The sequence below is a fragment of the Elgaria multicarinata genome, chromosome 5 (genome assembly GCF_023053635.1).
Source record: "Elgaria multicarinata webbii isolate HBS135686 ecotype San Diego chromosome 5, rElgMul1.1.pri, whole genome shotgun sequence".
NCBI classification, from domain to species: domain Eukaryota; kingdom Metazoa; phylum Chordata; class Lepidosauria; order Squamata; family Anguidae; genus Elgaria; species Elgaria multicarinata.
The window spans coordinates 121,464,875-121,488,211 of record NC_086175.1 but is presented as its reverse complement, the minus strand read 5'-3'; the positions used below and the strand labels follow the sequence as shown (position 1 = coordinate 121,488,211).

General features: G+C 45.3%; 1 protein-coding gene across 1 annotated transcript in view; it reads right to left on the bottom strand.

Moving 5' to 3' along the window:
* The window catches only part of SESN3 (sestrin 3), a 59,372-nt gene that overhangs the window by 995 nt on the left and 35,040 nt on the right, over positions 1–23,337 (bottom strand). The window contains exons 2-8 of the mRNA XM_063127153.1: positions 22,237–22,302; positions 19,501–19,698; positions 17,960–18,142; positions 11,796–12,032; positions 8,106–8,256; positions 3,949–4,061; positions 1,335–1,525 (exon numbers count right to left, since the gene is read on the bottom strand). Coding sequence (XP_062983223.1) covers positions 1,335–1,525; positions 3,949–4,061; positions 8,106–8,256; positions 11,796–12,032; positions 17,960–18,142; positions 19,501–19,698; positions 22,237–22,302 — 1,139 coding nt within the window. The remainder of the gene's footprint in view (positions 1–1,334; positions 1,526–3,948; positions 4,062–8,105; positions 8,257–11,795; positions 12,033–17,959; positions 18,143–19,500; positions 19,699–22,236; positions 22,303–23,337) is intronic.

Genomic DNA, 23,337 nt, shown 5'->3' with positions numbered 1-23,337 from the left:
AATTAAACTCATTTGAAAATACTCTGCTTTCATGTGGTTCCTTGGAGCTGATTCACACAGCACATTTGGCCAGGCTCGAGATGAGACCCCTGCACGTGGCTCTTAAGTAGTCAAGAAAGATGCTTAGTGGCAGATGGGAACACAAGTTGCTGAACTGCTGTGTAGTAATGGTGATGGCTAAATTTGCAGCGACAGGCAGCAGGCGTCTAATGCTTTCCCTGGCTTTTGCTTTTCCCCACAATCTTTCCTCATTTCTTGATTTGTACCAGAGAGAGTGAGGGCCAAACTAGATGTGATGTCAAAGGCGTCCTTGCATTTAAAAGGCCGTGCAGAAAAGGCCTTGCCTCACGTCCCCACCAAACAATCCTCTTTGGAGGTGGAACGTAGATCGGGCACTCTGAAGATGATCTCCATGACGAGAGCAGCCGATCTTTCACATATCCAGGCCCTGACCTGTTTTGAGCTTTATAGGTAAGCACCTGCTGGTTGAATTGGGCATGGAAGCAAACAAGAAACCAGTGTGTTGATGTAAGAAAGCTGTAATGTGGCCTCTACAGCATGCACCAGAGAGCGATCTGGCAACTGCATTCTGCAACATACAAGTACCAACCTGCTGGGAGCAGAATGGACAATGGAAGCTAATAATGATCAGGGAAGAAGAATTTAACCCTGTCCTTCCCTACTATGGTCCTGATGAGAATCAGTCTTCTGAACCTGTTAGCTGCGTTATTTATATTTTCTATTAGCGCCAATGGGGGACTTTCTCACAGTGTAAAGAGCAGCTTTGGAGGAGCAATTTTCATCAGGACAGCAGCAGCAAAGGAACGTGTTAAACACTCCCTATCCAATTGCTGTGATCTTGATAATTATCAGCCTTTCCCATATGGGCTGCTATTTGCATGTTTTTAAACAAACACGGTAAAATATAAAAGCACATTTATCATCATGTCTAGTCTGGCCCTGAGTGGACAAAGCTAATAGTGCTGACTCTTTAATTCTTATAAAATTCTTATAGAACAGTTGCTAAACAGAGGGCTATGGAAAGCATGTGTTAGAAATACTACTTTCAATCTGTGCTTATTTCTGTTCTTTAATTAGATGAAGGTGCACTCATTTGTAGCATTAGAATGTAGGCTGACATATTCCACAGCTCTCTCACTCAGGGGCTAGCATTTCCCTTGCTTCTAGAACATCATGCTTTATGTTTCAAACTTTAAAGGAGCATTCAAAATATTCTGATGCAATACCTCTATGTCCATTCATTATACATAGCACACATTACATGACAGCATGCATCTAAATACACTCATTAACAAGACCCATTTGTTACATACCTGATTCCAAACATACAGTGAACATAATTAAATAAAGCTCTTCTTAACATGGTTGTGTCAACATCTTCATGGGTGGCCATAGTGTTGTATGTAAGGTTGTAGACCATCCGGAACTTCTCATCCAGGAGATGCCCGATGTCAGAATAAAGCCTGTTCACGAGGGAAAAGCCATGATTTTCCCAGGTATAGTCCTGTAAAAGGCATGAAGACCACCAAATGAATGATGTTGAAGCCATCATCATCATCATCATCATCAAGTTTATAAACTGTTCCACATCAGGAGATATCAAAACAATGTACAAGAAATTAAAATTCAAAATACATAATGCAGTTCTACTGCTGAAGCTAAATGGTTCTGTTCCTGTAAGCTGGAGGCCATATGAAAATGGCTCTGAGCTTTATTGACTATGAGCGGGTAAAAGTACAATGGATAAATAAAATATGTTTATTTTAAGAAGCTGTATTTTATTAGAATGTAAGCCTATGCGGCAGGGTCTTGCTATTTATTGTTTTACTCTGTACAGCACCATGTACATTGATGGTGCTATAAAAATAAATAATAATAATAATTTTCTATGTCACTCTCTTAATATCACACTCAAAGGGCAGAATTCACAAATAAAACAATCCTTCTTGGATTGTAGCACTTTGGGTCAGATGAGTGCATGTCTGAACGAGCCAGGGGAAAAACCACAGCTCTGTGGCACACAACAAACTTGGAATGCATAAGGATACAAGTTCAATCCCCAGTGTCTCCACTAAGGAGTCCATAACAGGGCTGGAAATATTTGCGCCCAGGACCTCTGAGAGCCAAAGATCCAGTTTGCACGATTATAGCAACCAATAAGCCACAGTGGGTTGCAGTGCATGCTGGCAGCCATTTTGAATATTCAAGCTGCAGCACCTGCCTGCCATGGCTTGAATATTCAAAATGGCTGCTGAGATGGGCCGCAACCCAGCATGTCTTAAAGAAGCCATGGTGGGCTACAGTGATGGTGCAAATTGGCCCAGTGTTGTTCACACGTGAGTACGTGGGCATAGGAATGTAGGAAGCTGCTTTATTCTGAGTTGGGCCATTGGTCCATCTAGCTCAGGGCTTGTCTATATGGCTTGTTTGACTTAAATGTGCATTTTCGCATTTCAGGACACATGATGCAGCCGTCCATTCACCATAGTGCCTGGTTTTTAAAGCGATATTGCGCAAATTCGCATTTGCGATTTACCTCAACTTTTCGATCACATCCGAGTTTGCACCGCGTTATGGTTATGTGTCTTTGGGGGAGTTAAATCGCATTTTGACATGTGGGCAGAGCTTTGAGGGTAGGACAACGGGACTGGCCGATTTCCCATCAATTGGCTGCCTTGTTCCTTCATGCCGTTTTTAGTTTGAATTCTCTGATTCTGCAGAGCTCCGCAGAGAAAGCTTATTAAAACAAAGAGGGGGAACGAGCATCCTTCTCTGCTGCCTCGTTCCTTCTTCCCCCGCTCCTGGTTTCTGTGTTATATGAATCTGCAGAGCTCCGCATATAACATTTCTGGTTTCCATTGTCTCTACTCCGTAGCATCACATATGTGCATGTGCGCATTTATAACTGCACTATAAAAAAAATTCAGGAAATAAATCGCTGCTGCTGCGATGGTCTTTACCTAGATTCGAATCAACGAAAATTCGGGTTTATATTTAATGAGGAGCAATCCCGTTGTCGTATAGACGGGGGCTCAGTATTGCTTATACTGTCTGGTAGCCGCTCTCTAGGATTCTTTCCTAGCCCTGCCTGGAGACGCCAGGGATTGTACTAGGACCGTCTGCATGTGAAGCAGGTGCTCTGCTACTGACTCCTCCCTGAGATTCGTCACAGCAGAAAGACAGCTTCATCTTTTCAATATAACACACTGCAACTGATTTTGGATAATGACTGGGCTGTATAACAATACGTTGCATATTTTTTCATTAAAAATTATAAAAAGAAAAGAAAAAAAGAAAACATTCTCCCCGACATATCAAAGAGGACTCCCCCGCCACAGAAACCAAACTTAAGAAAAGACATTGGTTTGGATCCCAAGGTATATTAAGTTCACAGAAGGAAGTATTCCCATTCCTACCTTCCTCTGTAGCCACGTACATACTCAAAGAGCCTCTCCAGAGGGTCAGCAGCGCCCCGCCCCACCCCCCTGCCTGAACAACATGGGATGGGACAAGGGACATTGCTGGGGAACAGGAGGAACACCCATAAATCCCTGTCAGATTTCCAGCAATTCCCCTCTCCCCCAGCCACCCCCAACCCATATTCAAGAGGGCACTCACAATCCCCTGGAAAGGGTTTTCGGGGAGCGATGGGTGGAGGTAGGGGAAGTGAGGATGGGAAACTGTCCTTGAGCTTCCTTAAGGTAATTTACCCAATGAGATTTTTCTGCAATTACTGTCCTACTTTAAAAATTGATATTCTGACACTCTCTAATATAATAGCCATGTAAATAGCATTTCTACATTTGTGGTATTTTGAGAAGTATCAAGACACTCTTATCCCAGAAGACAGAGGGCTGGCACAGGCATCCATAGGCACCATTTGTTTCTCCAACAGTGACCAATGTAAGTTTGCCCATGTCAACGTACCTGGGCTCGGAACGTTGGCAGATCCCCCCTTCTAGCAAAATCTTTGTACCCAAAACCAGGATCTTCGACATAGCGGGAAACATCTGCCATGGAAGCCAGTTCGTCATCAAACACTAGGAAAGAGAAGTATGTCAGATGGTAGTTGTGCCCTTCTCATTTCTCCCAAACTATTTATATAAGACAGTGAGGAGGTATTGAATAGGGAGTGCGCTGTGGTTTCCCATTCGCTTCGTTCTGACATAGTTTCACTTCTGTATGTAGGAGGATAGCTGTTCTTGTTTGTGTTAGTTTTAAAGTTCAGTTCCAGGCACAAGCATAATTGAAGACTTGTTGTTTTAGGTTGTTTTCACACACAATGTAGCAATGGGGCAATGGAAAGAAGCAGATCTGGAGGTATTCGAAATCACCAAGTAACAAGATGGGACTGTGGGACAAATGCCCTAGCAGAGAAGGAGAGTCAAACTGCAGGACCACGTGGCCACAAATGTTGGGCTTGGACAGTATGTAGATCAGGGATGGGGAACGTGTTTTCAGGGAAATTCCTCTTTCCAATAGAAAGGAAGTGAAGTCCAGGCAGGTCCCGATGCAAAGGCTTTTATTCAAACTACACGTGTAGGAGACAGGCAGCCTCCAGCAAGCAAGCTGAAGGACAGACTCTCTGACTATTACCACCCCACAGCAAACTTTTATATATTCAGAGTTGCTCTGATGAAATCATACTTCCCCCCCTCCTGTGATTGATTACAAGTCCCATCACTTTTTCCATAAATGAAACTATTCTACATAAAACAATGCTCAATATTTTGGCAGCAATGACGGTACAAATGTTACTTTTTGTTCCTGATAAGCGCTCCAAGAGCAGCTGGAAAGTCCCGGAGCCTACTCTCAAAACTGTTAAATTGCCCCGTCAGGGGTCCTGAAGTATTTTGGAAAAGGAAGGATGAAATCATCCTGTCCAAGTGATATGCCGGGGTCAGAAATGCAAGGTTTTCAGATATGAACTTCTGGAAAGAGTGACGAGTGTTGAATCGCCTCTAGTCTGGCTTTTTACAATTCATTAATTCAGGAAAGGTGGGGGCAGAGTGCTAAAGATTTCTGAGGTGTTTGTGTACTTTTCACCTGAGACAGGAACAATGGGACTTTTTCAGATTTCCCTGTCAATGTGGCTCTTCAGATGTTGTTGGACTGCAACTCCCATCATCCATCACCACTAGCTAAGCTGGCTTGGGCTGATGTGAATTGCAGTCCAACAATATCTGGAGAGCCACATGTTCCCCATCCCTGATATAGATTTGTGTGGAACGGAAAGAACAGTTCGGGCTAATTCATACAATGCTGCTGGTCTGTCGTACGGACATGCAGTGGGGTGTGGGAAGAAGCCTTGGGCTCTCGGGCCCTCCTGCACTTAGGCACGTCAACTAAGCCCTATTCCAACGATACTGCATAGAGAAGAAGTGAGCAGATCAGCTAAGCAGGGCTTACTTGCGTAGGAATTTAGACAAAATAGACCACAAGAAAGACTGTAAGTTGTAGTGGGGTGTGTGCATTGCTCCCACACCATGCAGCACGTTCAAGCTACATGCCACAGTCATGCATCAGCCAGCCATTTGGGTTGAACAACATGGTACATATCAGTAAACTAAACATTTGCTCCCAATAATATGCCCCCAACGATCCCAGGGGATGCATTTGAATGGACAAAGTACCCATGGGACCTGGGCTGTTCACCACCTTTTTCAGCTGCCATTGCCACAGGAGTCCCTTTTCCAATGACTGTGTCAGTCTTTAGGGATGTCCCAGGCCACACATTGGCCGTGTTCAGAAGACACCTTAAACCATGGCTTTAACCATGGTGAATAAGACTTTTTCGCTGTGGTTAAAGCTGTGATTTAAGGTGTCTTCTGAACAAAGCCATTATGGCCTCTGCGGGAATGCATTCCCAATGGCAACCAGGGTACATTGTGTGGAGAAGATGTGGAGCCAGTCCTCAGAGAACGAGGGAAAGGACACAGCTCAGTGGCAGAGCACATGCTTTGCACACTTAAGATCCTGGTATCTCCACCTTCTCCATTCCTGTGCTTGAAATGGGAAGCCAGCCATGCGGATGTCAAGTCTGGTAGTTGTCCCTTCTCAGCCACGTTGGATAAGCAGGGGACAAGCCTGGCTTGAAGCACCATGATCACAGATACTGCGTGGGATCAGATGTGCTGAAAAGAAAATCCCAGCAGATCTGATCTTTTACATTAGAGCGTTTGGGCATGGCTGAAGAGTTCAGCGAGGTGATTTGTGGCCAAAAGCCACATCAGCAAGCACCCTTGAAACACTCCAGCAATGCTGATACTCAGGTACGGGCAATTGCTTCATCCAGAAACTCTCTCCACCACCTTGCCTCCTGTCTGCTCGCCAAGTGACCAGATGGCTGGAGTATGTTAACTACCCTTCCAGAGAGCTGACTGCTGCAAAGCTGGCTGAGGTTTACCTTATTTATTTATTTTATTTATTTATTAAGATTTTTTATACCGCCCAATAGCCGAAGCTCTCTGGGCGGTTCACAAAAATTAAAACCACAATAAAACACCCAACAGGTTAAAAACACAATTACGAAAAATACAATATAAAAAGCGCAACCAGGATAAAACCACACAGCGAAATTGATATAAGATTAAAATACAGAGTTAAAACAGTAAAATCTAAATTTAAGTTAAAATTAAGTGTTAAAATACTGAGTGAATAAAAAAGGTCTTCAGCTGGTGACGAAAGCAGTACAGTGTAGGCGCCAGGCGGACCTCTCTGGGGAGCTCATTCCACAACCGGGGTGCCACAGCGGAGAAAGCCCTCCTCCTAGTAGCCACTTGCCTCACTTTCTTTGGCAGGGACTCACGGAGAAGGGCCCCTGAAGATGATCTTAAGGTCTGGGCAGGTACATATGGGAGGAGGGGTTCCTTCAAATAACCTGGCCCCAAACCGTTTAGGGCTTTAAATGTCAATACCAGCACTTTGAATTGGGCCCGGACCTGGACTGGCAGCCAATGAAGCTGGAAAAGGACTGGCGTAATGTGATCTCGCCGGGCAGTCCCTGTTAGTAAACGGGCTGCCCTGTTTTGTACTAGCTGAAGCTTCTGGACCGTTTTCAAAGGCAGCCCCACGTATAACGCATTGCAGTAATCCAAGCGAGAGGTTATCAAAGCATGGATAACTGTAGCTAGGCTATCTCTGTCCAGATAAGGGCGTAGTTGGTATATCAGCCTAAGCTGATAAAAGGTGCTCTTTGCCACTGAGTTCACCTGTGCCTCAAGTGACAGTTCTGGATCCAAGAGCACTCACAAACTACGGACCCGATCCTTTAGGGAGAGTGCAACCCCGTCCAGGACATGCACCTTGAGGCCTCCATCTTGGCTCTTTCAGGTGCTCCAATAAAGCTGGGCGGGGAACCTGCTCTATGTCTACCACTAGAACCTTAAAACACTAGCACCTTCTTTGGAGCTCCACCAGGAGCTCCAAAGAAGGGGTACCTGTGGCCCTCGGACTAATTTCAAAAGCCCTCCACAAGCGATCAGTTCAGAGGTTTGGCAAGAGCGATATTCCCCTCCTCTACCAGCCTGCTGGATGGGGAGCAAGAGGGAAAGTGGGAAAAAGGGTGGCAATGCTGGCTCTGGTCCAGCTCACAGCTGCATGCAGCCCCTGACAGATCACTCCCAAGGGAAGTGTTCTAAAGGGCTCAATAAAGCCTTGGGATTTGACACCCTGCTCTAAGATAGATAGATGGAAGTTCCTGTGGCACCAAACTGCTTCAGACTGCAGGTGGCTACTCAGATTTTTCAATGGACCAAGACTCCCTGTCTGTTTCTGTGTGTTTGTAATAGGCAGCATGTCAGAAAGAAAACTAGGCTAGAGCCTGGCATACTACATTTCTATAGGCAAGGGCAAAGATGTTTTTCATTTGGTTTTTTGACACAGGACAGGTAATTCGCTTGCAGTCCGCTTCCAAGAAAGTAGATTTCTCGCATGTATAAGCTGACCCCAAAGCAATCATCAGCTAGCGAAATCATGGTTTTGTTTTCAGTCTCCTTTTGTTTGTCTCAGCGTTTCCACTTTAGCGATACCTCTGAAAGCTGAATTACATGAAAGGATCTGAAATGAAAGATAGGAAGCCATACCTCCAGTAACCACTAGGAGGCTCTCGGTCTTTTCTTTTTCAAAGCGGGTATCCATTTCCTCCTGAGAGGCCTCCTCCTCCTCTTCCTCCTTCTCCTGCAGCCTCTTCATTCTATTCATCAGGGCTTCCAGCTCACTTAAAGAATCTGTGATCTAGAACACATCAGAAGATGGAAGAGGTGCTACGAGTTGGAAAATCAAAGCTTCTGAAGACCGACAGCGTTACCCCGAGCTTTACATAATCGTTTATCCCTAGATCGTCACCCTCGAAGGTTCTCAGGAAGCTCAATTTTGTATCCTCCATCACATTCTATGCTTTTTTTTAAAAAAATGCTCCTGCATATCTGCAGTGGATCACTCCCCCTAGCTTTGGCCAAGCACATGAAGGTCTCCCAGTTCTTGTGCCACGTTCTTTTGGACCTGTTCAGATCCATCCCAGAGTGCAGAACACGGAATAATGGGCTCAAGTTAAAGGAAGCCAGATTCCGACTGGACATCAGGAAAAACTTCCTGACTGTTAGAGCAGTACGACAATGGAACCAGTTACCTAGGGAGGTTGTGGGCTCTCCCACGCTAGAGGCATTCAAGAGGCAGCTGGACAACCATCTGTCAGGGATGCTTTAGGGTGGATTCCTGCATTGAGCAGGGGGTTGGACTCGATGGCCTTGTAGGCCCCTTCCAATTCTACTATTCTATCATTCTGCACTTCCCAGCCCAGCCTGCACTTCCCAGACCACCACACTAGTGTTATTTTAAGATGGGATGTGGAACTCCCAGCCTTTTGGCAGAATCTGGTCCCAGCCCCCTTTTCAAGCAAGAGAGAAGGGCAGCCTTTTCCTATCACTGGAAGAGTAAACCTTGCACTCTTCTCCAATTATTGATCGGACTGCCTTTTTCTACAGCTGAGAGGGACGGTTCTTTCTTGTGCAGGGATAGGCAGGAGTGACTGCTCCATACCTCTCTGTGCACAGAAAAAGGGATCACTATCATGTCAAGGGAGGGGGAGGGAAGGCGCCGCCTCGTGACATCATCTGAACCAGAAGGCAATCCAGCTTCTAGGACTGAAACAGTTCCCCACCCTGATCTAATCCAATCAAGGATGTGCAAGACCATATTTTTAGCCATCCAAATGAACTTGTGAGCCATACTTGGAAAAACTCTGAATTTTCTTTTTATAGCTAAGTTGCTACTATGGGTGCTTCCAGACGAGGCTTTCATTGTGCAATCGCTGTGCCGTATTTACGGAATTTTATGGGGTGTGTGTGTCTGTCCAGGTGACATTGCCTTCTATTTGTAACCCTCCCATTTTTCCTTACTGCTTCTTCTGTTTTTTTCTTACTACAGGAAATCCATTAAGCTGGGAAAGATGGAAGGGCTGCACAACATCTTTTGAGTGATGGCGCGAGGCGCCGTCCATTTGGAAACAGTCTAAGCCATGCACATTATTCATGCTCCCGGCCTGCTGACATTCCATGCTCCCCAGTCTGAAATGCTTTAAGAGCCAAACCTGACATTTGATGGGACACCTGTGTTTGGGAAGCCTGGGTCTTCCAGCATGTAAAGATGGCAGGAGGAAGGTGCAAGATGGGAGAGTTACAAAACTACTACAATATTAGAAAGATAAAAGCTCACTGCCTATAATGCAATGGATTTAAGACCTAACAACATTAGCAACATTTAAGAAGTGGTATATAGGCATGAATGGACATATTTTGGTCTGGGTGGTATTGCACCATGTGCTGCTTGGTTGGTCCCTGGTAGACAGTTGGTTGGCCACTGTGTGAACAGAGTGCTGGACTAGATGGACCCTCGGTCTGATGATGACGATGATTTTATTTATTTCATTTTTATACTGCCCAATAGCCAAAGCTCTCTGGGCGGATCCAGCATAACACTTCTTAGGTTCTTAAGTTTATGTGCAATTTATTCCTTTTTCCTTTATTTTAAATTGTTGTAATATTTGAAACTAAGGCCTTTAAAGTATGTAGTTACACTTGGAACTTTTTTTTAAATTGTTTATTTGTTTTTTAAATTTGAGGAGGGAGGGGGAACCATAGGTGGGGGAGTGGTGCGAACAGCTTCCCACACTGGCCACATCTTCCCTACAATTCTGCCCCCAGCTACTTTTCCAGGCACACATTTGCCGTGGTTGGGGGAAGGGGCAAACCAGTAGGAGGAAGAAGGGTGAAAGCTTCTCTCCTCGTCAAATCATACCCCTGTCATTTTTAAAGGTTCTAAAGCAGAGATCCAGGTCTAGTTTGGGCCTTAGTGTTTCACCCCTCCCCCCACCCCCAGGGAGGTTTCTGTTCTCAAAAACCCAGCATGAAATATTACTCTCCTTCAAATGGCATTGGGATACATCTCTGGAAAGATTTCATAAATAAGTGCATAATTTATAAGGCCTGCAGTATTCTTTGATAGGTAATATAAAAGTTGTCTGAAGAAGTCATTTCTGGCACTCTGGAAAAAAAATGGAAGAACTCTTCATAGCTCTTTCATCCAGGAAATTTGGATAATTTTCACTTGGTCCTGCAGGCCCACAGGTGAACCTAAAAGAAGTTTATCCCCAGCAATCCCATAACTACCGTATTTCTTCGATTCTAAGACACTTTTTCCCCATATAAACATCTCTAAAAATGGGATGTGTCTTAGAATCACGGGTGCGATTATTGTTCTTAGAATCAAAGCTTTTTTTCTGTTGGTGGTACTGAGATTAGTGTGCGTCTTAGGCGTCTTACAATCGAAGAAATATGGTAAGTTAGGTTTATGCCAGGACTAGTCAGGACTTCAACCAGGAGTGCCTCGACTTCTGTATTCCTGTCCACAGCGCTGAGCCACTTTAGGCCATAGAGCAATGTTGGGAAAGGATAACACTGACCACCCAGGTTTGGGCATGGCTTCATCCTTTGGCGCCTCCTGATTTTATATGGCTATGAAATGCTTTCAGATGCCAGGACAGAGACTTCTCTTGTTCCGTTGTCTCATCTTGCCCCAGGCGTTTCTACTGGTCAGCTTCCTGGTTCTGGTGGTGGCACCAAATATATAGGGGGACACATACACAGGAAGAGCAATGTCCAATTCAGGGTGGGGTGGGGTGGGGGAGCTTGGTCTCAATGTTAACATTTCTGAAAACAGAAGCAACAGGATATTTCACGTTGGCACAGCCATCCTAAGTGCATTTTCTCTAAAGTAAGTCCTATTGATTTCGATGGAGTCAATTTCCTGGTAAGCATGCTTAGGATGGCAGACTTATTTTAAATTTCAAGTTTATGATTCAATTATAACTTGTGTGAGAGAAGAAATCCCAGGGGTCCAGCAATGAGAGGAAGTGTTATTTTTCTAGGGGGCACTGCCCCCCCACCCCGGGGTTGCCTACGGCCGAGTCCTTCTCGCTCGCTCTCAGCCAGCTTCCCTATCCATTTGCCGTCATGTGTATTCCAGCACTGCTTTCCCATCTCCAGAAAAGGCACTGTCCTGCCATTGCTTTGCCTCTGGATTGACCTCCCTTTGGGTCTGTCCCAGCGCCCCACCCAGTTCTGCGCTTGCTTTTCAGCTTCCAGTTTCCCAGCACCGACAAACACAGGAGAAAATTGATATCTGAACCACAACCCTTCCCTCCTCCCACCCCATCCCATCCTTAGCAAAAAAAGAAAAAGAGCAAAATGGGAATTCAAAAAGCTGGCAACACTAACCCCAAAGTTGTTACTTGTGAGGGATGCGTTTTCAATGTTGTTGTCATTGGCAAGATCACAGACACAGAAGTTGTTAACTGATATGAGCCTGTAGCCATTCGAGGTATCGAGATCTCTCTCTGGATTGATGCCGCTACCAAAGACAAAACTTGCCAAGGCGTGATAGTGTGCCAAGAGGACCACAGCATGCACCAGTTCAGGAAGAGACCAATTATTTTCCCCCGTCTTGACAAGTTTCTGAAACAACAACAAAAAAGCATACTTATGTTAGATACAGACAAAGGAAGGAGACGGAATATTTCAGTAGAAGGAAGGCCACAGATACACAGTCTCTTCAGAATTTCCATTCTGACAGTAGTAACTAAATGTAGTAACTAAGGCCCTTTCTACACCATCCATTTTTCAAGGGATCATATCCCTGGACCATCCCTGTGCGTCCAAATGACGCACAGGGGATCCCGTGAGCAGGAAGGGATGATCCCTCCACTTCCCCGGGATAACTGAAACCTCAGTTATCCTGCTTTTACCTGCGGTCCCAGGACGATCCCAAAGACTGCGGGCAGTGTGGGCGCCCGTCCCGGCTTCTTCCCTGTGAGTAGCGGGGGTCATCAGAGGGAAGGAGCCAGGATATGAGGAGTCCAAGGCCATCGGGGGTGGGGAGCAGGGCTTTTTTTTAACCTTAATTTTCGCTGGAGCATGAGTGCGCTCCAGCTCTTCCTCTTTTTTTTTTTTAAAAAAAAAGGCGGCCATGGTGGCTGTGATGTCGCACGGCCCATGTGGACTGTGGGCGACGATCCTGAAAGCAGGTAAGTCCGGGATTGCCTCCTCTCCCTCCCTCTACACCCGTAGGTGTAGAAAGGGCCTAAATTTCCATTCTGACAGGGGGAAGTTGGGAACACCAGAACCAAAGGGTACCAGACAGCCACCAAGTCCAATCCTCCCTTGACACAAGGAAGCACCATTTAGGCACCATGAACCTTCCCAACCCCTCTGCCACACAACCAGGTAGTAAGTGTGGACAGGGCTCTTTTGCCATTAATGAGGATTGTAATTAGATATTTCTGTATCCTGGGCAGACTTCATCGATAAATAAACCAGTGCCTTCTTTCCCCCTTCCCCAGATTTTGGGCAAAAATAACCATTACCAGCCTAGAACCTTGCATCCAAAATGCAATATTCTAGATTTGTTATGGTGGCACTTTAAGACATTTCGATAATTTTGATGTGCAGAGGAGGGAAGGTGGGTAGTGCCTGCTTGCTGCCAATCTGTAAACAGGGCACAGCCAAATATCCTTAGGGGTTGTCAAAACCATGAAAATGTTTTCTCTCTTAGCTTCTGATGCACTCCCCAGGGCCTGCCAGAGGTCTGAAGGGGCTTCCTGTCACCTTCTACTTACTATAGTAGGGTGGGTGGGTTGAACTTCTTTCAGGCTCAAGGCTGTCTTCCATTCCAGAGAAACTCTCAGGGGCTGCATTCTAGTGGTGGGTGGGGCAAAATGGGACAAGGCTCCCCCCCCACCCCCCAGGACAAACACCAACATACTTTTGGTTTGAAGCTTTTATTGCCTGTAACTAAACCTTAGGAGAAGTTTAGTTCAAACTTTCCAAACTTTTGGGATGGGGAGGAAAACGTGGAAAAGCCAAGGAACTGCCAAACTTTGGGGGTATTTATTTATTTATTTATTTATTACATTTTTATACCGCCCAATAGCAAAGCTCTCTGGGCAGTTCACAAAAATTAAAACCCTTCGAAGTATAAAACAACAATATAAAAACATGATATAAAATACAATATAAAAACACAACCAGGATAAAATCAGCAGCAGTGCAGAAACACAAATTTAAAACAACCAAGTTAAAATTAATTGATAGACTGTTGAAATGCTGAGAGAATAAAGGGGCATAGGTCACTTGGGGAACCCCGGACGGCCCCACTGGGACCTAAATTGGGCCCGAGGTGCAACGCCGCCCCCCCTGCATTACACCCTCACCTTAACAACTGAAGGCATGAGGGCACTTCAGCAGGTGCAGCTCTGTTCACCCGCATGCTGAACTACATCTACAAAATTCTCCTTTTGAATAAAGCAATAAATAACTTATCCCTAATACTCTGCTTCCTCAGAAGAGCTCAGTGTGGTTTACATAGGATTCCTAGGTGGAATGATGTTACTGTCTCCACAGTTTAGACTGTGAGCCAAGGCAGGCCAACTGCAGGGGGGGGGGGAATACCCGAAAAGCAAATAGCTCCAAGTAACTCAAGCAAGCAAACCAAGTCAAATTCCACAGGGGAAAGTAAAAACCAGCAGAGTCACTAGTCAATCTCACCTGCTGGAATGAACATTCCTTCCTGATTGCAAACTCAGCCATCAGCCCAGCTTCCCTTGAAGGCTGGGGCCCGATTTAAGGCCTTGCTCCTGGCCTTTAAGGCCCTGCCGTTGCACCACCCAGCTTACCTTTCCTCCCTCTCGTCCTGGCATGTCCTGGGCCGGGCCACCAGATCCATGGGCCCTCCTGACCCATTCTACCTCACAGATCGTGGTGTCCCGGTATCGTGCATAACAGGACCTTGTCCCTCAGCTGTGGAATTCACTCCCCCTGACACTGCGGTTAACCGAGAGTTTGCAGGTGTTCAAGAAAGGTTTGAAAACCTTTCTCTTTGAATAGAGTTGGTTGGCTGGCTGTTCCTGAGATAGAGCATGCTGATGGTCCTTGCGGCAGCCACGACACAGTTTATATGGATTTTATATTAAGGTTTTATTGTTATATTCTTTTAAATTCAGCCTTTTATTAGAATTATTGTATTTATTGCATTTTTGTAAACTGCTGACCTATTTCATCTCATGTACAGCGCTTTGTTAGAAAGCTCTATATAAATTATTATTATTTGTGAGCAAAATCCAATTTGCTTTATGATTCTTAGAAGGTATTTCCTTCTTGTCAATTTAATTCGCGTGTAGTAGCATGCTCATCATTATGAGATGGTGATCCTGTGAGGAGCAGCTCCAGATATCATGTGGCTAGTAGGTTGAATCAAGGTAGGAGGGGATATTGTCTTTCCTTTTGGCACAGGCCTGGGAATCTCTGTAACCTATAAAGCCTTACACGGCTTGGGACCACAATACCTGATGGAACGCCTCTCCCGACATGAACCTACCCGTACACGGTGCTCAACATCTAAGGTCCTCCTCCGAGTGCCTACTCCGAGGGAAGCTCAGAGGATGGCAACAAGGGAGAGGGGCCTTTTCAGTGGTGGCCCCCCAACTGTGGAATGATCTCCCCGATGAGGCTTGCCTGGTGCCAACATTATCTTTTCGGCGCCAGGTCAAGACTTTTCTCTTTTCCCGGGCAGTTGACTACATACGCAGAGTTTGTTTGCCCTTACTTGACCCCAGAAGAGTTGCTTTTAAAGAATATTGTTGTTTTTATGTTCTCAATGGTTTTAAATTTTGTATGCTTGTTTTTTATAATGTTCACTGTTTTTAACTTCTGTAAACCGCCCAGAGAGCTTTGGCTATGGGGCGGTATATAAATGTAATAAAATAAATAAATAAATGAAATATTTGTCAGACTGAGCTGTGCATGAAGATTTCATTTTTTCAAAACATCAACGCACAACTGATCCCAGATGATAGCCAAAATTAGAGATGGGTCACTTCCCCCTGGCTCGTGTTAGACTAATAAGCCATGTTACTATTATTATTTTAAAGAATCAGCTTCTTCTCTGAAGCCAATCAGACCTCAGAAATTGTCCACAATCACTCCCTCTCTCTTACTCAGCCCCCATCCTGGTCACCCTACTCTCTTCACTTCACTAGGGCTACCAAGCAGGAGCAGTGGAAGCATCTGCAGGAAGAGGGAAGGAGGGAAATCTGAGCTCTCCCCCCTTCTCATTCTCCAGCACACTGGTAGAGCACCAAGAAAGAAGGCCCTGGTTACCCTTGAGAAATGTAGTTTCTTGAGGAAGACTTTTCATTGAAGATAAAGTGTAGGGGGAAGGCCCCCTCCCCATGGGCTGCGGCCACGATCCAAACTGCCCCTCCCCCTGTGGCTGCTTTTAACTAGAGAAACAGCCAGCGGGAGAGCCAGTCACTGATCTCTCACATCTGTTTTGTTCCAAGTGCAGCCACAGCACATGGCTGCTGCCTCAAGGATTGCATGCCAGATTGGCAAACCATTTTGAAGTCACTTAAAAGGTGCGAGGAATGTGAACCGGTCATTAAATTACGTTGGCACAGAAGCGATGGTGATGAGCATAACCTCAGGCTCTGTCCGTTTTGTATATGAAGAACACACAGAACGGATACAGAGTCACAGGTAAGCACTTCCTATTTTCGTCAGTCGCCTCTGCCCCCAAATGGATATGTATAGTATCCTCTCTGAAATACTGAATCATCCACGCCAATTTTTATTTGACCAAAAGCAGTTTCCTAAAGTGCGAGAGGACAAACCCTTGCAATGCCTCTCCCCCACATGTAAGCCCCATTAGTTGGCTGCGGAATCTCCCTGACCTGTAGTGAGTTCGGGTGAAGACAAGGGCGGCACAAGACCCAAGGAACTTTGGGGCATGGGGTGTTGATGGGGAATGAGTAGCATCCTGCTGAAAGGCCTGGTTACAAACACAGAGTTAGCCCCCCCTCCTTTACATGTACCACTGATGCTGCAAGCCACCGCTATTAAGGGAGGTCACAGCACATGTTTTGCATGCAGGAGGTTCAATCCTGAGCACTTCCAGTTAAAAGGGTGTCAGGAAGCAGGGGAAGGCAAGGGAGCAGCCACACGAGAGAGGAACTGGGGTGGCTTTTTTCAGTAGAGAGGAACAGGGAGGAAGGAGAGACTGGTAATAATAATAATGGTATGCCCTTGGGAACTGCTGACCCCATATATCCCTGGGAACTGCTAAGCCTCTATAACTAGATATAGTAAGTCTGTATAACCAGTTGCTGGGGAACATGGATGAAAAAGTGCTAGTGCACCCTTGTCCTGCTTGAGGGTTCCTGGTTGATAGCTGGTGGGCCACTGTCTGAACAGAGTGCTGGACTAGATGGACCCTTGGTCTGATCCAGCATGGCTCCTCTTACGTTCTTATGCTACATGTTAAGCACAAATGTGCGTATGAAAGACCCAATGCCTTTAAAAAAGAGAGAGGAGAGAAAAGAAAAGCAGTTTTAATACAAATGAATTGGACTGGAGACATGGGATGTGGGGGCAGGATTAAGCACTCTGTTCTGAAGTGCGCCCACCCAGAACTGCTTTTCTAATTAAAAAGGCAGTGGGACTCAAATATATGTGTGTGTGCGTATGATGCTGAGAAAATCTACGTGCCTAGAGTTGCACATGAATGACAATTTGGAATACTTATGAGCAGAGAAATGCGGAAGAGAAAAATACCCTTGCAAATAACACCAATCTGTGAGAGCAAGAGGGTGTCCTTGCATATATAAACTTTGGTACAGTCCCATGAAGACTGGCAAGAAATACTGACCACACACACACCAAAGTTTCCTGTTCCTGGTATGTTAGCATAAAATCAAGAAAACCAAGTTGTAAAAGGTTCGCTTGACTGGCAGAATGCTTTCGGTGAGTTTCAAACCTCTTTCCTTCAAGGAATCTTTCACATATTGACTCATCTATCAAGGAATTTCCACACGCTGGACACCACTTTAGAGCAATTTTTAAGGTGCACATTCAGTTGAAGCAATGCACCACTGAGGCCTGTTGGGCCTTACTGTTGGCTGTTGTGAACTGAGGGCCAAACTACATATGACATACAAATATGTTAAAATAACATGACAGGCCCCTTTAAAAAACAGAAACAAAAAAATCCCCCCAAAGCAAGAAAAGATGCTTTGTGAGGGGGTTGATCGGTAAAATGGAGGAGCGGCAGCATGGCTATATTTGAGAGTAACTGCGTTTGCATTTCTTGACCCAGTGACAACTTGCACACATCGACAGAAAGGTGGGACAGAGTTAAGGATCCAGTGAACTTTGGAGGTCAACTTGGGCTCCTTGGAGGAAAGTCGAGATACATTTAACAAATAATGTTGAAAAGCAATTGCTGCTTTCCCAGATCCAATTCCCTAAATAAACCCTATGGAAAGCAATAATGTTTAGACACACGCAAATGCTCGAGCATTTCACATAGCCCAATTTATTCTGATTAATACCTGAATGTGCTCTTTCGAAACCAGCCAGGGTCGGTGTGCAAGAAGCTTGTTGATTTCATTCAGATTTTTCAGCCTTTGCGGAACGTATTCCAAGCCATTCAGCCATTCTGGGATCCCTCCAGTCTTCAGGAACTCATCCACATGCATGTTTATTAGGTAGGAACACTGGTGCCTGGCAGCAGCCTGGAGTTGAAAACACAGATGCATATAAGCTGCAAGCAGCTAATCTAAAGCTGCCTGTTCTTCTTCTGTGAGGGGTGGGAGAGGGTTAGCGTGCAAGCACACACATAAAAGAGAGGAAGATAGACTTTCAACAGGGCGGACAACCATGCGTTAAAATGCAGACATAAAAAGCCTGCGAGTAATGTCAGTTTACTTGCTTTGACGGAAAGGCAGATGGGAGAGCAATAAACATGTTTTCAAAGCCATTCACGATGCACAAGGATGGTCAGACTATACATGAGTAAGGCCGCGTGTATCTTCAAACATCTATGAGTGTACTGCACAAGTAGTAAGCACTAGCATCGCGGCCCCTCCCTGAGTTACGAGCTCAGAAGTCCCTTGCTGAAATCTTGCTTCTGCCATGAATTCATTGTGGCCTCAGGCAAGTCAGTATCACTGAGCCTCAGTCCTCCCATCTGCAACCTGGGGATACCAATACTGATTTATCTAATAGGGCTGCTGAACAGATTGCAGGTGATCTATTCCTATATGTGAAGTGCTTAGTACTATACTTTACTTTAGTAACCTACATAACTGCTTAGTACTATACTTTAGTTCAGCCTTCCCCAACCTGATGCCCTCCAGATGTGTTGGACTACAACTCCCAGCATCCCCAGCCAGCATGACTCTCGCTTCCTGCACTCTGCAAAATTTGGCTTCTTGAAAACTAGAGCTCTCGCTTGATGTATTTTAAATGGAAGCTTTAGGAGCAAGTGTGCTGTGATGACTCAAGTGCTGGGCTCAGACAGGAGCAACTCGGGTTCAAATCCTCGCTGAGCCACGAAGCTTTCTGGACGGCCTTTTGGCAAATCATCCTCGTAGGATTCCTGCCACCGAGGCTTTGCAAAATCAATTTTAAATCCTTCAAACAATAAAAGCGGCAAACAAGGAAAGCAGAACGATGCAGGTAATATATAAAAGTGCAAAGCCTGTATAATTTATTCAGAGTGCTGGGTGCAGTGTTCCTCGGTCTGGAATGTATTTTTAGTGTGCCACACACACAGTCCATCTAAAATGGTCAGAATGGAAAAATTTCATCTACGACTGTATGCCAATTATATTGGGGTCTAGGTTCTGGTCTAAATCTTTTGAAGCTCTGGATGGATGTCTTTATTTGGTAGCCAGACAGGTTCCAGCCTGTCTCAAACTGGGATTTCAAGCTCTCAAGGATGGACACTCCCTCGAAGAACTGGACTTGGTACACCCTCAAGAGGGAAGCCAATGAAGCCTGGTTTAATTTCCAAGCGCATTACAAAGAACACAGATATAACTACGACTGGGAAGGAAATTATTAAGTGGTAGAGCTTGTTAGAACTTACCATGATTGCGATGTAGTGCCGGTGGGGCAAAGGAAGAGGCCCGTCCATACGCAACATATAAAACTGACTGCGCAAGAAGGACTCCAGGTACTGAGTGTGCAAGCTCATGACCTGGGTGATGTTGTCTAGGCGGCCAGATGTAGAATATTCTTCCACAAGAAGGTGCATTCGTTCATTCAAACTATTGGCTTGCATAACCTTCAGGGAACAAGAGGAAGCAAGATAAAGAGATGTATTTAAGAACATAAGAAGAGCCCTGCTGGATCAGACCAAGGGTCCATCTAGTCCAGCACTTTGTTCACACAGTGGCCAACCAGCCGTCGGCCAGGGATGAACAAGCAGGACATGGTGCAACAGCACCCTCCCACCCATGTTCCCCAGCAACCGGTGCACACAGGCTTATTGCCTCGAATACTGGAGATAGCACACAACCATCAGGGCTAGTAGCCATTGATTTGCCTTTGCCTCCAGGAATTTATCCAACCCCCTTTTAAAGCCATCCAAATTGGTGGCCATCACTACATCTTGTGGTAGTGAGTTCCATAATTTAACTATGAACTGTGTGAAGAAGTCCTTCCTTTTATTTGTCCTGGATCTCCCACCAATCAGCTTCATGGGATGACACCAGATTTTAGTATTTTGAGAGAGGGAGAAATGTCTCCCTGTCCACATTCTCCACACCATGCATAATTTTGTACACCTCTATCATGTCTCCCCTTAGCCTCCTTTTTTCCAAGCTAAACAATTCCAGTTGTTGTAACCTTCCCTTGTAGGGGAGATGCTCCAGCCCCTTAATAATTTTAGTTGCCCTTTTCTGCACATTTTACAGCTCTATAATATCCATTTTTAGGTGTGGTGTCTGTACACAGTATTCTAAGTGTGGTTGCACCATAGAGTAGTATACGGGCAGTACGATACTGGCCGTTTTATTTTCAATTCCTTTTCTTATAATGCCTAAATGCCTTCTTTACCGCTGCTGCACACTGGGTAGACATTTTCATTGAGATGTCCACCATAATCCCAAGATCTTTTTCTTGTTCCGTCACCGCCAGCTCAGATCCCATTAGGTTATACTTGAAGTTGGGTTTCCCCCCCCTAACGTACACTTGCTTACATTGAACCGCATCTGCCATTTGGAGACATCCCTTTGGAGCTCTTCACAATCCCTTTGTGTTTTAACAATCTTAAATAATTTTGTGTCGTCAGCCAACTTGGGCACTTCACTGCTCACTCCTAATTCCAGATCATTTATGAACAAGTTGAAAAGAATTGGTCCCAATACCGATCCCTGTGGGATCCCACTACTTACTTCCCTCCATCGGGAGAATTGATCATTTATTCCTACTCTCTGCTTTCTGTTCTTTAACCAGTTACTGATCCATACTGATCTCCTCTTATTCCATGTCTACTAAGTTTATTCAGGAGTCTTTGGTGGGGGACTTTATCAAAAGCTTTTTGGAAATCCAAGTAAACCAGACTATTACAAAAAGCATTTTAAAGAAAAGAAAAAAAAAACCAGAACAGCGGCTACAGGGGAATTCCAGAGTCTGACACCCCTCAAGGCCATCTTTTAAATGTCACAAATGTTTACACTAACTGTCTAAAATTAACTCACCAGTGAAGTGGCCTGATAGGCCTCATGAAGAAGGCCATTGCACAACTGCTGAGCCCCTACTGCAAGGGTGCAGAACTCTTTCAGCCCAAGGGCCAAATTCCATTTCGGAGGAACACTCAGGGGCCACATTCCAGTGGTGGGCAGGGCCAAAGGCAAAAGCGGGTGGAGCCAAAATGCTAGCACATTTGAACTTAAAGTTCTTACTGCCAGTAGTAACTATATGTTAGGGGAGGCATTTCTATCTTTTAGAATGTTAAAAAAACATCTGCACAAAAGCCAGAAAGCTGCAGATATTAGCAGTTAGAGGAAATGGGCATGGTCTTTTGGGGAACTCTGGTGGGCCAGATTTGGCCCCTAGGCCTGAGGTTTGACATCCCTACTCTGCAGGGGAGGACCTACTCTGCACAGTCCTAGACACTGTCTGCCTCTGCTGTCGCCAAGTGATGCCCCCTGGTAAGGATACAGGTGGGACTTTCTGCAGTCCTCAGTCACAGCTCAGCAGCAGCTACGAACTATAGTCAGACCCACCCCCTACCCCCATGCCACCATTTCGTCCACAAAAAACAAAGAGACCTGTGTCACCTTTACCACTGCCAAATTTAGGGTGCCATGAGCATTCATCGTTTGCTACAGCCTACTTCATCTGATACACCGATAATAATCTGGTGCATTCAGAAAGCTTTTCAACATTTATGTAAATAATTATGTTGAAAAATAAAGACTCTAGACCAGTTTCCCCCAACCTAGTGCCCTCCAGATGTTTTGCACTATAAGTTCCTAGCATTCCCAACCACTGGCCATGTTAGGTGGGGCTGATGCGAGTTGAAGTCTGAAAGATCTGGAGGTGACCAGGTTGGGGAAGGCTGCTCTACTCTAGGCTATAAAAACTCACAATGGAATAAATTTGTTAGTCTACAAATGCCACAGGATTTGTTGGTTTAGCTTCCATTCTCACCCAAGAGACTTGACCAGTTGGTCAATAACCTGACACAAACATGAGGTTAAATGCCAGAAGACTGTGTGTGTGTGTAATAATTCAACAGAAATCTCAGCCTATTTGTGCTATATCTGCACTGCGTATGCAAGTTTTTTTAAAACAACAACACACACAGAAAACTTACATCCTTTTCTGGTATAAAGGCACTTGGTCCTCTTGTTAAAGGCAGAGACACTCTGATCTTCTTTTCCTGCAAAAGAAAATGACAGATGCAAGAATTACCATGCTTTTACTAGCATAATCTTGGACATCTAAGGTTTGAGGTTTCTAAAGCATTAAGGTACTGCAATATATTTGTCATACCCAAGACTACACTTTCTTGATTGATCTACGTATGCAAGGAGTACAACACTTGTGACCTACATGGAATGTTCCAGCGAACTCATTTTGTGAACTGGTTTGGTTTGCGGGGTAAAGGATGAAATGGCACTTCCCTGCTCTGCAGCCCACAAAGAGCATACACAGAGTGCCAATTCCTGTAACTCTACCCCTAAAACTGCAGGGATGGCATATGGCAGGGGTGTTGAACCTCAGGCCTGCGGGACAAATCCAGCCTATGCTCCAGCCCATAAGGCCATGCCTATTTCCCTGGCCACACCGCTTTCCTCCCAACCACCAACTTCCCATTCTAAAAGGTCGAAACGCCTCTCCACAGTTACTGCCAGTAAGAGCTTTAAACTACAGTAGGTTGACATTTTTTGTGTGCTTTTGGCCTCGCCCATGTTGCTTATGGCCCTGCCCTCTTTGCCTTCTGCCCTGCCTGCCGCAGGAATGCAGCCCCTGAAATCTTCTCCGGCTGAAAGATGTTCCCCACCTCTGAACAGGTCCTGGCAGTAAGAGCTTTGAGCTCATATATGGTGCTAAGTTCCATATGTTGTTGGCCCTGTCCCTTTTGCCTTTAGCCTCACCTCTTTTGCTTTAGGCTGAACTCACTGCTGGAATGTGGCCCTTTTGAGCAGCTCTAAAAAGTGAATCCAGTGTTCTAGGTGAAAGCGGTTCAACATGCCTGACGTACTGGATAGAGCGGGTGGGGTTAGAAGAGGGGACAGCTTGGAGACGGACCTCCTGTTGTGCTTTCTACGGGCGCGAGACCACAGACTGATGGAAACCTTATTCAGCCCTCCATACAAGTTACCCACCCCACCTTTAAAAATATATCCGACTGTCAAAACCACAATCCCAACAAGAGCCCGCTTCTTAACTCCCCATAGTTGTCCGCGATTAA